The sequence below is a fragment of the Aethalodelphis obliquidens genome, unplaced genomic scaffold, assembly GCF_003676395.1.
Source record: "Aethalodelphis obliquidens isolate GAN/ISIS:26980383/991018 unplaced genomic scaffold, ASM367639v1 scaffold37, whole genome shotgun sequence".
Classification (NCBI taxonomy): domain Eukaryota; kingdom Metazoa; phylum Chordata; class Mammalia; order Artiodactyla; family Delphinidae; genus Aethalodelphis; species Aethalodelphis obliquidens.
Window position 1 is genome coordinate 17,817,004 of NW_020837981.1, and position 16,849 is coordinate 17,833,852.

General features: G+C 34.8%; 1 protein-coding gene across 2 annotated transcripts in view; it reads left to right on the forward strand.

Annotated features, from left to right (window-relative positions):
- CTNNA3 (catenin alpha 3) overlaps nt 1-16,849 on the forward strand; it is a 1,595,169-nt gene that overhangs the window by 1,457,866 nt on the left and 120,454 nt on the right. For both annotated transcript variants that reach the window (XM_027130128.1, XM_027130127.1), the window contains exon 15: nt 15,551-15,732. In XM_027130128.1, coding sequence (XP_026985929.1) covers nt 15,551-15,732 — 182 coding nt within the window. The remainder of the gene's footprint in view (nt 1-15,550; nt 15,733-16,849) is intronic.

A 16,849-nucleotide genomic window follows, 5' to 3' on the forward strand; every position in this document is an offset into this window, starting at 1 on the left:
AATTTTTCCACTAACATTCTTCTTTTGTTCTAAGATTAAAGCCAAGATTGTATTTGGTTGTCAAATCTCCTAGTCTCCTATAAACTATGCCAATTCCTTACCTTTCTTTGTCTTTTATGACCTTGATACTTGATACAGATCAGGTATTTTACAGACTGTCCCTTAATTTGGATTTGTCTGATATTTTTCTCATGATTATATTATGTTCTCTGTCCATCAAATCAGGAGATACAAGATGTCAATACGTTGAATTTCTTGTGATGTTGGCCTTTATCACTTGGCTAAAGTGTTGGTTGTTAGCTCTCTCTACTGTAAATTTATGATCATTTTTTCTTTGTAATTAATAAATATCTTGGAGAAAATGATTTAAGGCTATCCAAATCTTATTCTCAAGTGTTTATCTACTAATTTTAATGTTCATCACTTAATCTAACCACAGATATCACAGTGATGTTTGCCTAAGTCATTTTTTTATATCCCTATTTCTTCTGAATTTATTAATTAGAACTAATAGGAAGAGCTACCCCTTCTCTCACATTATTTATTCAGTTTATTTCTGTCACAGTTGGTTCCTGCATATTTATTGTATTCTGTGGATTTAACCCTAGTTTGTTGACCAGTTGTCCCACCTTTGCTACTGGAAGCTTTTAGAGTTTGGCTCCTGGTTTTTTTTATTTATTTATTTTTGGCTGTGTTGGGTCTTCGTTTCTGTGCGAGGGCTTTCTCCGGTTGCGGCGAGTGGGGGCCACTCTTCATTGCGGTGCGTGGACCTCTCACTGTCGTGGCCTCTCTTGTTGTGGAGCACAGGCTCCAGACGCGCAGGCTCAGTAGTTGTGGCTCACAGGCTTAGTTGCTCCGCGGCATGTGGGATCTTCCCAGACCAGGGCTCGAAGCCGTGTCCCCTGCATTGTCAGGCAGATCCTTAACCACTGCGCCACCAGGGAAGCCCCTTGGCTCCTGTTTCTTTTTAACATGTCCTCTCTGATATTTTTTGAGGAATTGCTTACTTTTTGGTATCATAAGATGATCCAAGCTCAACCAGTTTGTCAACTCTTTTAACTAAATTCATCTTACCAATGTCCAATGGCACCTGCCCAAGACAAGCAAGCATTTGCTAGGACTTCTTCCAGCAGGCACCTGACTCCCCCTAGACTTCAGGTTAGTTGGTTGCCTTGTGACCTCTAAACAAGAAGACCTTATTGTTCATTCCAGATTGACTAAGCTTTAGACAGGTTTCTTCCTAACTATAGGTCACTGACTTTTTTTTAGAGCATTTACTTTAGAAAACTTGTAAATTCTTTCTCTGTCCCTTTTTTTTTTTTGCAGTATGCGGGCCTCTCACTGCTGTGGCCTCTCCCGTTGCAGAGCACAGGCTCAGCGACCATGGCTCACGGGCCCAGCCGCTCCGCGGCATGTGGGATCTTCCCGGACCGGGGCACGCACCCGTGTCCCCTGCGTCGGCAGGCGGACTCTCAACCACTGCGCCACCAGGGAAGCCCCTCTCTGTCCCTTTGAGATGCAAATATTCTCCCAGCATCTTGCCAGGTTTACAATTCAGGAATATTTTTCACAAGGACCTGGGAGCTAGCCCTTTGAAGTGTAATAATCAAGAAAGATAGTGTCTCTTATCTACCAGCCTCTGCTGGATAGTAGGAGCCAAACTTTCATAAGCATCATTATCATACATAGATGGTCTAACCACATTGACCAACTCCCCTTTAATGTCCTCTAATGCTTTTCTGCTAGCCCACCTCAGTGCTTAAAAACTCTTCCAACTTTTGTTTCAGCAGAGTTGAGTTCAGTCTCTCTCCCCTATGCAATACTCTTGAATAAATTTTTCCTTGCTTGTTTAATTTAGCCAGTGTAATTTTTCATTGACATCTCTGATAGGTTAATAAAATGGTCATGAACTTTTAGATTTTCTGACTTGTTCTTTTTAATGTGGAAACAGTGTTTTCTCTAATTTTCTAAATATTCAGATAAAAACAAGATAGATTATAATTTTAAGATATTTTCATTCCCACTTTGTGAAATTCCCATATTACCCCTAAACAATTTCACAATTTTTTCATTACACAAATTATGTATGTGGATAATTTTTAAAGAGTTTAAAAATGTTGGGCCACTATAACATAGTGAGAAGGGAATAGTCATGGAAGGTTAGTCTCAAGTGAAAGGAATAGATCAGTAAGGGCAGAAATGCAGAGTAGAAAGTTGGTCAGTGGGGATGTAAGTCCTCAGTAATTTATAGTGCTCTTAGAGAGGGAATTTTGAATTTTCAAAGAATATATGATAAGGAGTTTGACAATTTCTTTTTAAATATGGAAACTTCAGCTAACTGTGGGTCAGAATAGAAAAAATGGACAGTTACCCAGTAATGTAGTCACAAAACAATATTTGTGAATTTTCAAAATTGATATATGTTTTTCTTTTTTAAATACCTAGCAAGTGTTAAATAGGTTACAAATTATAACTGTTCACTTTTCTTTGGGGATTACATATCCTATATTCAACTGACATTAATGATATTTTTAAAATTTACTATGTATATATGATGGCAGGCATTCTCAGCATATTTATATAGATCATAAACATGACACTATATGAAATCATAATAATATAGACATATATAAGGATAATATATGGACAGTTATTTGCAATTCTATACTACATTCCTCAGATTGTTATTCTATGAAGAAAAATGTTGTTAGAAAGATAAAGTGTTCAGATTTCCATAAACTATTGGGAAGAAATCTGTTAATTATATTCAGTTATACATTTAATACATGTACAATTTTATAAAATTATATTCATTACAAAAGTATAATTAAGAAGGAATTGGGATTTCCCTGCTGGTCCAGTGGTTAAGACGTCACCTTCCGGTGCAGGGGGTGCAGGTTCGATCCCTGGTTGGGGAGCTAAGATCCCACATGACTTGCAGCCAAAAAACCAAAGCATAAAACAGAAGCAATATTGTAACAAATTCAATAAAAACTTAAAAATGGTCCACATAAAAAAAAAACTTAAAAAAAAAGAAGGAACTATGCTAACTATCAGTAGAGATGTAGAATTTTTTCTCAAATTATACCTGTTTTAGTGGGTATACCTATTTTAGTGGTACATTATTCATATACTGTGTCAGGATTTTATGTTTGAAAAAATTTTTAATTAATTATAAACAAACATTAAATATTACACCATCAAAGATATACGAAAACTATATTTAGTAAAACACGTGCTTTCCTGGAACTGTTATAGAACAAATTGTTTTGGACGAAGATACATTTTTAACTTCAAAAATAATATCTACTTGAATTTGTCTTCAAATTGCATTCCATGCAATTTAACTTACCAACTAAAATATTCCAAATATAATTTGATATTTTCTGGGCACAGAGATTTTAAGTTCCTTGAGAGCAGGAATGGTGCTATATAACTCCCATGCAGTAGAAAATCAGTAAATGCTGGGTGATGATGTGGTAGATGACTCATTGTCAGTATTATGACCAAACATAACTGTACTATGCTATAATACAGTGATAGGATGGAGGTGTCCTGATATGAGCAGGAAAGTTTATTCATAAACTGAAAGACCCCAGTTATCTGAGCTTTCCGTCTCTTCTTTGATAGATTTTATTTTCCTTCCTTGGGATCAGACTAGCACTCTTCCTCTCTACTTCCAGTTTACTGTAAAGTGGGCATGGAATTCAGGCAACTAAATTTATTTAAATTGTGTGCAAAGTAAAATATTCTAGGCTCTGAATCACATCCTAAAGGCAGGCTTGTGATTAAAATGAATGGGCTTCTAAAACATGATTGAGTTTCTCACAGCCTTTATAATATTTACTCATTGAATTGTTCCTTTTTTTTTTTAAATGTTGAGCCTTCTTTCAATTTATTTATTTATTTTTATTTTTGGCTGTGTTGGGTCTTCGTCTCTGTGTGAGGGCTTTCTCTAGTTGTGGCAAGCGGAGGCCACCCTTCATCGCGGTGCGCTGGCCTCTCACTGTCGTGACCTCTCTTGTTGCGGAGCACAGGCTGCAGACGCGCAGGCTCAGTAGTTGTGGCTCACGGGCCTAGTTGCTCCGCGGCATGTGGGATCTTCCCAGACTAGGGCTCAAACCCGTGTCCCCTGCATTCACAGGCAGATTCTCAACCACTGCGCCACCAGGGAAGACCTGAATTGTTCCTTTTTTATGTGTAGCTGTGTAATTTCAAAACATGAGTATTTCTATTTTTTCCATCTTGGCAACACCCAAGACAAAAAGCATTACAAAAACCTGGAACGAAGATCTAAAGAAAACATGATTCAATTGAATTTAAATTAATCTAAATCCTTGCAATGTTTAGATTAAAAAATATATATGGAACCATTTAGATAAGAATACTCATATAAGCTTGTTAAAGTATGCCTTTCCAATTGAGAAAGGGTACTTTGGACGACAACTTATAATAACCTACCTGTTTTGGTGAGAAAGGAACCAGAGGAAAGATGTTAAAGGCTTAGTGTTAACCCTATAGCTAAAACATGTAGTGCAAAAACTATATGGCCATGGTAGGGTCACATCTGTCAAAATGATTGGGATTCTCATGTCAGATTTTTGGTACCTCCTCCCACCAGCACCACTTTTTTTGAGCCTCCATGTAGATCACCAACTCTGAGTTAGCAACCTTTCTTTTTAGAGAAAGGTTGATACTATAGCCACATTTATTTAAATTTCAATCATATTATATACACCAAGATTCTGAGTGAACTTGTTTCTTATGGGTTTTCAGCCACACTAATCTATGTGAATTACTTTTGCAGGTCATGAATCTCATTCAGTTTTGGTTTTTACTGGTAAAATTTACTTATCTCTTAGCACCAGAGAACTCAGAACTGAGCCTTCAGGTATGTCCAAGGAGAGGCTGAAGCATCTTCAGGGATATGACAGACGGAATGGTATTTTGGGTTAAGAGAATAGATTGTATGGCCTATAAAATCCCTGATACCATGACAAAATAAGAAAATAGAAAATATTATCTGTTTTCCAGGCTTTTAAAATTTTTTCAAATAATTCTTTAAAAGTTTTAACTTTATTTCATTTTATTTACATTTTATTTTATTGATTGGTTTATTTTTTCAATTAAAATGTATAGAAAAATTTAACCCTCATACAATGTACATGCATATTTCCATGATCTAGATAGTAATTTTAACATACTTCCAGAGTCATAGTTGCTTTTTATTTCTGAACCACTTCAGAATGATTTGCAACACCATAGCATTTTATGCCTAAATATTTCAGCCAGTGTCTCCTAAAATAATGGATATGCTCCTATATAACCACAATATTGTTATCACATGGAAGAAAATTAACAATCACTTCTTAATATTTCCTAATACTCAGTCTATATTCAGATTTCTCCATTTGTCTTCTAAATGCCTTTTACAGCTTTATTTTCTCCTAGACCCAGGACACAAGTTGGTTTACAAATAATATATGACTAATTTTTTTCAAAACTAACATTTAACCCTAGTGCTAAAAACTGTGTTGTAAATGAAACCATAAACAATGAGGTATTATGTAAAAGGAAAAAAAAATTGGAGGAGGTCTTCTTCATTTATAGGAGACATGTATATGCCCCCTAGAGACTTCTTTTCCATGACTGTAAAAGGTAGATATTAACAATATCAACCCTATAATATTATTATTTAAATGGTATAATTTTTCAAAAGTGCTTAGCAAAGTGAGTGACATATGGGAAGCATGAACAAATGTTAATTACCATTATTATTATTACCATTAGAAAATAGGCAATCAATCAAGTAAGGCAAGCCCAGAGATAAACCCATGCACCTATCATCAACCAATCTATGACAAAGGAGGCAAGGATATACAATGGAGAAAAGACAGTCTCTTCAATAAGTGGTGCTGGGAAAACTGGACAGCTACATGTAAAAGCATGAAATTAGAACACTCCCTAACACCATACACAAAAATAAACTCAAAATGGATTAGACACATAAATGTAAGACCGGATACTATAAAACTCTTAGAGGAAAACATAGGAAGAACACTCTTTGATATAAATCACAGCAAGATCTTTTTTTATCCACCTCCTAGAGTAATGGAAATAAAAACAAAAATAAACAAATGGGACCTAATGAAATTTAAAAGTTTAGGCACAGCAAAGGAAACTACAAACAAGACGAAAAGACAACCCTCAGAATGGGAGAAAATATTTGTAAATGAATCAGTGGACAAAGGATTGATCTCCAAAATATATAAACAGCTCATGCAGGTCAATATTAAAAAAACAAACAACCCAATCCAAAAATAGGCAGAAGACCTAAATAGACATTTCTCCAAAGAAGACATACAGATGGCCAAGAAACACATGAAAAGCTGCTCAACATCACTAATTATTAGAGAAATGCAAATCAAAACTACAATGAGGTATCACCTCACACCAGTTAGAATGGGCATCATCAGAAAATCTACAAACAACAAATGGTGGAGAGGGTGTGGAGAAAAGGGAACCCTCTTGCACTGCTGGTGGCAATGTAAATTGATACAGCCACTATGGAGGACAGTATGGAGGTTCCTTAAAGAACTAAAAACAGAATTACCATATGACCCAGCAATCCCACTACTGGACATATGCCCAGAGAAAACCATAATTCAAAAAGACACATGCACCCCAGTGTTCATTGCAGCACTATTTATAACAGCCAGGTTGGAAGCAACCTAAATGTCCATCAACAGATGGATAGGTAAAGAAGATGTGGTACATATATACAATGGAGTATTACTCAGCCATAAAAAGGAACAAAACTGGATAATTTTTTAGACGCGGATGGATCTAGAGACTGTCATACAGAGTGAAGTAAGTCAGAAAGAGAAAAACAAATATCATATATTAATGCATATATGTGGAACCTAGAAAAATGGTACAGATGAACCGGTTTGCAGGGCACAAATTGAGACACAGATGCAGAGAACAAACGTATGGACACCAAGGGGGGGGAAAAAAAAAGGGGTGGTGGTGGGGCGGGGTGTGTGTGTGTGATGAATTGGGATATTGGGATTGATATGTATGCACTAATATGTATAAAATGGATAACTAATAAGAACCTGCTGTATAAAAAAATAAAATTCCAAAAATTTTAAAAATTAAAAAGAGGGTTGCAGGTTTATTTGGTATGAGAAAAAAAAGAAAATAGGCACTCAATCAAGTAAGCCTAATGATTTAATACTGTGTTTCAACCCAGCCCCTGAAGCCTATAAGGTTTTATAATAAAATGAGATAGTTTTATAGCTGATAGGAATCTGTGAGTGTACCCCACAAGGTTTTAAGAGTGCTAGTTTCGACAGGTGGGGAAGCTGAAAGCTTTTTAAAGCTAATATATTTATAAATTTGATTTAAAGGACTACATATAAAAATGTAGAAATGTATATTATTCCTTAAAGCAGAGTCCAATTTTAATCCCTAAATATCATTTTAAAATATTATGGAAAACTTTCTCTAATGAATTCTCATGAATATGTTTGAAATCACAATTTAGTATGCTTAAAAAATCAGTCCAAAAATCTTTTTTTATGAATTTGTTCTCTCAATTTTAATTAAGTTGAATTTCTGCTGGCAGTACTTTAGATTTTCTAAACTCCAGTGAAACGTTCTACTGCTTATGTTTTTGATATATTAAAAATATATCCATTCCAAAATGCCTCTGGGCTTATTTTAAAAATTATAAATGCTGTTATTAAATTAGGTGTACTCTGAAGGTAAGAACAAGAATTCCCCTTTTAGTAATAGTTAACCAATATGCATATACCAGGCATACATTTTAAAAGTTTATAAAACATTTCATTTTGAATGTTGAGTTCTAGCTGCCCACCCACACGAGTAATACTAATTGATTAGGAATTCCCTAATATTTATAAAAACTAGTAATTGTGGCTTACTTATTAATAAAATACTATTTCTGTGTTCCATCCAGGTTTATGGATAGGGAATGTAACAGAGTCATATGATTTACTTAAGAATTCAATTTTCATGTAAAAGTTGTAGCAAAACAAAAAAGTTATAGCTAAGTAAAGCAGAACATTTTTGTGGGAAGAGAGAACTATTAATAATGGCAACAGGTGGATTTATGTACCAAATGTGCCATTAACCAGCTGGGTAATATTTTTCAAGACATTTCTCTTCCCTGGAACTCAGTTTCCTTATCTGTAAAATAAGCAATTTGGATTCTAGAGCTTCTGAAAATAAGAGAATTATAGTGAGCTTCGATTACCATATAGTTTATTGCTTATGGAATATATTCACTCAAAATATACTGCTTGATCTCTAACTAAACTCTGTGAGGTAGCTAAGTGAATATTTTTAACTGTCCTTTCCCACGATGTTGTAGAAAGTCTTGGAGGCAAGGCTTATCATATTTATATACATTAATCGTAAGCACCATTTACTAAGTCCCTAGTGTATTCTAGGTATCACTATTTACAGACATAACTCTAATTGTCAGAAAATCTCTAATAAGATTGTCATCATTTAACATGTGATGAAACTCGGGTCTAGGATGGTTGCATTACTATCTACAAAGCTAGTACTTGGCAGAGCTGGAGTTTGAATGGAGGTCTGTATGACAACAAAGTTTTGCATTTTTTTCTATTATCACTTTTTTCTTTTTATCTTTTTTTTTTTTTTTTTTTTTTTTTTTTTTTGTGCGGAACGCAGGCCTCTCACTGCTGTGGCCTCTCCCGTTGCGGAGCACAGGCTCCGGACGCGCAGGCTCAGCGGCCATGGCTCACGGGCCCAGCCGCTCCGCGGCATGTGGGATCTTCCCGGACCGAGGCACGAACCCGTGTCCCCTGCATTGGCAGGCGGACTCTCAACCACTGTGCCACCAGGGAAGCCCCCTTTTTATCTTTTTTAAGTGTTAATGAAAATCATTTAACGTGTTTAAGTAAAGAACTAATATAGGTATATCAACATTTTAAGTAGTAGTGATGAGCATAATGAAATTAAAAAGTAGATAAAAAATGAGAAGATCAGTTGTGTTATTAATATAGTCTTAAAGGAATAACAAAATCCTGGACAGGAAATTAGGATTTGGGCATTAACATATACCCAGTACTATATATAAAGTTGATAACAACAGGGACCTACTGTATAGCACAGGGAACTCTACTCAATATTCTGTAATAACCTACATGGGAAAAGAATCTGAAAAAGAATGGATTTATGTATATGTATAACTGAATCACTTAGCTGTACACCTGAAACTAACACAACATTGTAAATCAACTATCCTCCAATATAAAATAAAAATTAAATTTTAAAAAATTTTAAAAAAGAAAGTGGACAGGAAAAATAAGAGAAATTAATTTCTACCTTGTACAGGTAGAAGCTTAGAAAATATGTAAATGTAAGTGACAAAACGCAAGATCAGTGCTATAAAATTTTGATCCCACAAGACTTTTCTTCTTTATGTCTTGACAGTTCCTATTAACAACTGCAAACAAACATTTATCATGTATATGTTCCTACATTCAGGAATCTTATAGTCTGGGGCAGAAGACCAAAAAAACCCACAAAAAAGCAAATAAGATAGACAGACAGATTCACCACTATTACTCTGAAAGATGATTTTGTTTTCAAAGACCTTTCCTATAGAGAGGTAAGATAGTCACATTTACAAATAATTAGGCTACAATAGAGAACAGTATAAACATCCTGAGGGAAAAACTGATAACATGTTCTGAAACCTTTAAAAGAATAATTATATATTATATAATATATAATTATATAATATATCTCCTTTTTTCTGGAGAAGAAAGGGGGATATACTGTATGAATTGGGCTTGGAAATATGATTAAGTTTGGACCAACAGAGATGGGGAAAGGAAAGAAGATGAACAAAATAATAAATGGACAATATCTTAAGGTATTTAAATGCAACAGCAAATAGCTTGGTTTAGCTTGAGGGTACAGTGGAAGATGAAATGATATTGAAAGGAAGATGAAATGACATTGAAAAGCTGGTAGGGGGACTTCCCTGGTGGCACAGTGGTTAAGAATCTGCCTGCCATGCAGGGGGTATGGGTTTGAGCCCTGGTCCCAGAAGATCCCACATGCCGCGGAGCAACTAATCCTGTGCAACACAACTACTGAGCCTGTGCTCTAGAGCCCGTGAGCCACACTTACTGAGTCCGCGTGCCTAGAGCCGGTGCTCTGCAACAAAGAGAAGGCATCGCAATGAGAAGCCCGCGCACCTCAATGAAGAGTAGCCCCCACTCACCACAACTAGAGAAAGCCCGTGCACAGCAACAAAGACCCAATGCAGCCAATAAATAAATAAATAAATAAAAAGAAAAGCTGGTAGGGGCAAAGGTCGTGATGATGCCTGTGTCATAGTAATTTCACTCCTAGATGTAGACTGAAGAAGAACGCACCCGTAAGTGCACCAAAAGAAAAATATAAGAATATTTACTATTCATAATAGCCAAAAATATTATGCTTCCCGAAAGGCCATTAATAGAAAAACAGATAAATGAATGGTATATGTTTACACAGTGGAATACTCTGTATAGAGCAATGAGAATAAAGACTATAACTCCATGCAATAATATAGATGTATTTCAAATATATAAATGTTGGACATAAAAAGCCAAGTACAAGAGTATATATATTATTATTCCATTTTTATAAGGTTCAGAAACAGGAAAATCTATAGTTCTAGATATACAGGTAGTTATTTGATTGCTCTTGGGAGATACTGACTTTTGGGGGTGACGCTGTTTTTTTCTTAATTGGGTGCTAGGTACATGGATTCCCTCAGTTTGTGAAAGTTGTTCAACTGTACATTTAAGATTTGGGCATTTTTCTATGTGAATTTTCTACTTTAATTCAATTTAATGGTGATATTTGAGGAATTTATAGTCTTTATTCAATAAGGAGACATGAAAGGTGTTTTTTAGCTGAAGAATTGCACAATTCTATCAGAAAGATTGAATCAAATGGTGGCAAGACAAAAGGATTGAAAATGAAAGAGAAAATTAAGACCCAAACTTGTATAATAGTAATAGGAAGACAAAGAAAGAGATGGATGTGGTAAAAGTGTTAGTGATAAAATTGGCAAATGTTGTGCCTATCAGAACAGGATAGATAAAAGGGGAGAATTTTTATTTTTTAAATGAGATTTCAAGACTGGATGGCAGGTAGTACTACTGACAGAAATGAACATAAAGATAAAGGATTTAGCAAGCATTGGCAAACTATAGCCAGCTGGTCAAATCTGGCCCATTGACTGTTTTGTACAGCCCATGAGCTGGGAATGTTTTTGTTTTGTTTTGGGTTTTTTATGGGGTTTTTTTTGTTGTTGTTTTGGGGTTTGCTTTATTTTTACATTTTTAAATGGTTGAAAAAAATTAGAATAGATGTAATCAGAATAGTATTTGTGATGTGTGAAAATTATAGGCAATTGAAATTTCAGTGTCCATATAAAGTTGTGTGGGAACACAGCCATGCTCATTTGTTAGCACAGGTTCTGTGACTGCTCTCACATTACAGCAGCAGTGGAGTTAAGTAATGCAATAGATTGGTATGGTACGGCCTGGAAAATGTATACTGTGTACTGTCTTGCCCTTTCAGAAAAATTCTGCTTACCTCTGTTTTAGAGCTAAAATTATAAATGATGTATGTATACTTGAAAATGCCTAATAGGCTAATGGGAACACACAGCTTTTGTTGAAGAGAGGAGAATAACCTGAGAAGTAGAATTCTGAGGATCACTAACTGTATAGAGTGAAGAACTGAATCTCTTAGTATGAGTAACAGTTAGCATTTAATAGCACTTAAGAATTTTAAAAAGTATATTGATATACATTCATTCTTTTGATATCTAAAATAACCCATGATGTGAATATCATTTTTTTCTAGTTTGCAAATAAGGAAACTTATATTGTAAAAGATATGTGGCTATATTTTGGAGAACAATTACATTCAAAAGTAGAAGGTGATACAGAAATATCAGCAAGGAGAATGTAGATATTTTGGCCTATGGTGGGCAGTATTCCTCTTGTTTGCAGGCATGGTGATAGAACAAAAACTCGAGTCAGAGTTTCTGGGTTTTCATCCTGGTTCTACCATTTACTAACACTACAATCTTGAGTAAATCACTTAACCTTTTAGAGACTCAGCTTCGTAATCTTAGCATAATAGTGTTCTTACCTCAGAGGGCTCTTATGAAGATTAAATTTTAAATATATGTTAAGGCGCCTAGAAGAGTGTTTGACATATATACATGTTATTTTCATTGTCTTCTGGAACAGATTTTCGAATCAGTTAACATACAGTGTAATTTCATGTGGATGGCAGGGATTCCAAAAGCCTTTATTAGCTGTTTGTATCAGAGTTGTATTCTATATATGTGAGCAGAAGCAGAGCCACTTAGCCAGCTGGCAATAAATATCAGAGATTCCACTTACGTGATTTGAGCTTTGTACCTCAGTTTCTTTGCTTATCCAGCAAAAAATAATCCAACAAGGAACATTCACCCAGAATTCCTAAATATCAAGTATTCTCTGAAGTTCTATTTTGACATTTTCACAGTGATTGCAGTTGATTGATGGCGTATGATAAATCATTCACAGAAGCACTAAAAGTCTTCAGTAAAGGTGTCAGTCAGTAATTTAATGCTTTTTTGTCCCTGTTGTTCCTCTTGTAAAAAAAGAGTCAGAATTCTCCAGAACTTTTAGTTTTGTAAACTATTGCCCAACTTTTGGCCCTTATCTTGGCAAAAGTAAATATCTGCCAGTTGTAATTCACCGTGTGAGTTGAGATGTTATTAAGGAAACTGAGTGCAACCCATGAGATTCTTGTCCAGGACAGGGTCAGTCAATGCTAGCCAATAATCGACTCTGTTTCCTGCATGGTAGGTGGATAGCAGTTGCAATTATTGTCATTTTGTGTCTGGGGAAATGTAGACAGGAGAGTTAAGTGACTTCCTCAAGGTCATATTGTGAATCAATGGCATTCCAAGGAACAGAACTTGGAATACACTTAACCAGATAACCTCTTAAATGGTTTAAACTTTAGCATGAGGATAGTGAAAAATTTTCCACTGTATGCCAGTATACACGTCAAAATTATTTCTTAGATCCAGAGTCATGCATTTATTATCTCTGAGATAAAGGCTGTAAAAAGAGACCCCAAATAAATTGGTCTATAGCTGTTATCATTTGGAAGTTTAATTATGTTTTTATGAAAATGGAGAGAATGATAATGACCAGTAGTTAAGAAGGAGAAAATTCATTTCTATTTTAAAGCTAGTTTAGTGCATTAGTAGCTTACAGCTTTCTTAATGGCTTGTATACTATTGATTTCAGACATAAGAGAGTTGTGTCTTTATTTACATGCTTTGCCACATACCAGCAGCAGTAAAAGCTGCTCTTCCTTTAATGTGTCACATAGGCCACATTTCCTGAGAAAAGAAACTACAAACTATTTTCAGCTCCTAAGGAAGAGTCATCTGTACACTCATCAATTAAAAACTTAGGGCTTCCCTGGTGGCACAGTGGTTGAGAGTCCGCCTGCCGATGCAGGGGACACGGGTTCGTGCCCCGGTCCGGGAGGATCCCACATGCCGCGGAGCGGCTAGGCCAGTGTGCCATGGCCACTGAGCCTGCGCGTCCGGAGCCTGTGCTCCGCAGCGGGAGAGGCCACAACAGTGAGAGGCCCACATACCGCAAAAAAAAAAAAAAAAAAAAAATTAGTCTCATAGCTTAGTTTAGTTCTTAAAATAAAATAAAATATATAATGAAAAGAAAGCAAATTTTAAGTGCTAGATATGTGAATATATTTTTATTTTTTATTCAGTATGGACTAACTATCATTTATTGTGAACTACTCAATATGTATCAAGCCTTATGCTAAGGAGCTTAAAGAAAACTTCAGAAAGCTTCATCGTTTAGTTTCTTTAATAGGTTAGAACTGAAGCATGGATAACTAATCCTGAGATTTTACAAATGTCAAGTTATTTTAGACCCCAAATTAGGCTTATGATAGATAATAAATGACACATATTTGATATTGCTTCTTTGATTTTTATATTTTGGTCGGATTTTCCATTGACCATTCTTATAATTCCTTCATTTCATATATTTAATTTTATTGCTCTTGTACAGTATTGCCTCAATAAAGTGTGTTTTTAGTATTCTGAACCTAGTAACCACGTTTTTGTAAAGCTTTGTGAGGTGATTTCTTCCAATTTCCCCATTTATAGGTGAACTAGAAATCAGCATCTGGAAATATTAATATATAGGCATTGTAGGTATCACATGTTCCCTGTGAATAATCAAATAAGTAAATTCCACTTATATGATTTATCCTTTTTAAATGTTCCTTCTCAAACCTATTTACTTCTTCTACTATTGGATTATGTATGGACTTTTTTGTTGTTGTTTGTTTGTTTTTTGCGGTACGCAGGCCTCTCACTGTTGTGGCCTCTCCCGTTGAGGAGCACAGGCTCCGGACGCGCAGGCCCAGTGGCCATGGCTCACGGGCCCATCCGCTCCGCGGCATGTGGGATCTTCCCGGACCGGGGCACGAACCCGTGTCCCCTGCAGGCGGACTCGCAACCACTGCGCCACCAGGGAAGCCCCAAAGTTCTTTTTTATTTGACAAAAAGTCTTAGGTCCCAGGTGCTATGGTTGTGAATATGGTAGTTTAGGGGTATAGATAGTTTTCTACCATCCCACATTTTAAATTGCAAGTGCAAGAAGCAAGTTTGCATACTGTTCAAAATATGACATATACAAAGAATAGTACTATGCCAGTGCATTAAGTTTACTGTGTATAAGAAAATAGCACCTCAAAACTCAGGATGCTAATTAGGGAGGGCTGACTTAATAAACCCTGCCCATAACATTTTTATTCTTCCCCAGATAGTTTGTAATACACATACACACTTGAATATGTTTATATGCACCATATACACATTAATCCTTAGGATTTTATATATGTGCTTGTCTGTATACATACAATTTATAAATGTATACTGTACTGTTTACCAGTGTGTATTCATCGTTTACATAGGGATCTATCAATGTATATACATACATCGATAAACAGTCTCATTTCAAGCTATAGTTTGTTATACTTCTACCTTTTGAAGCATACTATTAATAAAATTAAATAAGGTATATGCTTTTCTAACGTATGTGAGGAATTACATTAAGTTTGAATTAAGTTAAAATTTTAATACGTTAGAAATGTGAGAAGTCATACACTTATATTAAGGAGTAGATTTAAATATGTCAGATATTAAATTATACTTTTGTATTAAATTTAACATTGTAGTTCTAGAGCAAACAATTATATTCAATAGATATTTATATGAAAAATTAAACCTGGAAAGTTTTTATATGACTTTAAAAAAACAATGATATGTCTCTATTCTTAAATGAACAAGTTTTATGAACATCCTATAATGATCGCTTTTTTCCTAAAATGTATTTTGACCTAGTGGAATGATTCTAAATCTAATTATCACCTGTTTTAGGCTAAGATGACTCAGTTGCCTGAGGCAGAAAAGGAAAAGATAGCTGAGCAAGTTGCTGATTTCAAGAAAGTAAAGAGTAAGCTGGATGCTGAGATTGAGATATGGGACGATACGAGCAACGATATCATTGTTCTTGCCAAGAAGATGTGTATGATCATGATGGAGATGACAGACTTCACAAGGTAATTATGTGGGAAATGATGTGTAAATTTATAATGTTAGAAACATTTGTCACATTAGTGAAACCTTAAGTTTCTCTGAGTGTCAGGTGCTAAATATAAAGTGGTATGGGAAAAGCAAATAATAAAGAATTAGAAAGTTGTACGTAGGTTCTTCTAGAGGTTTTGGTAAATAAATGTGGCAGAGTTTCTCATAAACTGCTGAGGAATAATTTTAGAAACCAATTTATGTCCTCACTATCACGAACCTTCTCTGTGTATCGTATTAGCTTTTTTTCATTACAAAGAAAGTGGTAAATCAAGTTATGATCTCTATTGGAGCTATCCGAATGATTGATTTTCTTAGCTACATACTGAGATATCAACTAGATATATTTGAAATTACGGTGACTTAATGATATACACAAAGGAATCATACATTGTATATTCTAGAAGTAATAAACATGTTTCTATTAGCTTCAAAATATTATTTTACAGAGCTAGCCAAAGAGCAATACCAGTTACTAAAATGTACAAAACTACAATTAAAATAATTTAGTCTTGATGTAATTATAAAAGCCACAGTACAGAAGAATACTCTGAAGCAGACCTAGTATAATTACAAAACTATTTATTTATATCCCTATACATTAAGCACAAAAATAACTTTTAGATGGAGTAATGAAATAAATGTAATTTTAAAATAATAATAAATGGAAAAAATATACATGAATATTTCATTAAAATTAAGATTGAGGAAAGCTTTCTAAGCATTATAGACAAAGAACTCATAAAAAAGGATCATTAAATTGAGTGGCATTAAAATTTCAAAATGTCAATAGAATGTCCTAAACAACACTTAAATATAAATGGATAATTGGGTAAACATCTATAACAAAAAATAACAAAAATTGGATGTCATTTGTATGTAAAGAATACTTACAGACATTAAAAATTTTTTAAATGTCCTAGTAGAAGAATGGGCAAAAAATATGAGCAGATAGCTCACCAATTTCTCCCCATAAAAGATATGAGGCGTAAGTATGTGAAAATATTTTAACCTAAAATATTTTAAATAACGTACCTTTTAATTCTGTAAAACTGGCCAAAACTTTTAAAATAGCCCTTTACAGAGAAGGTA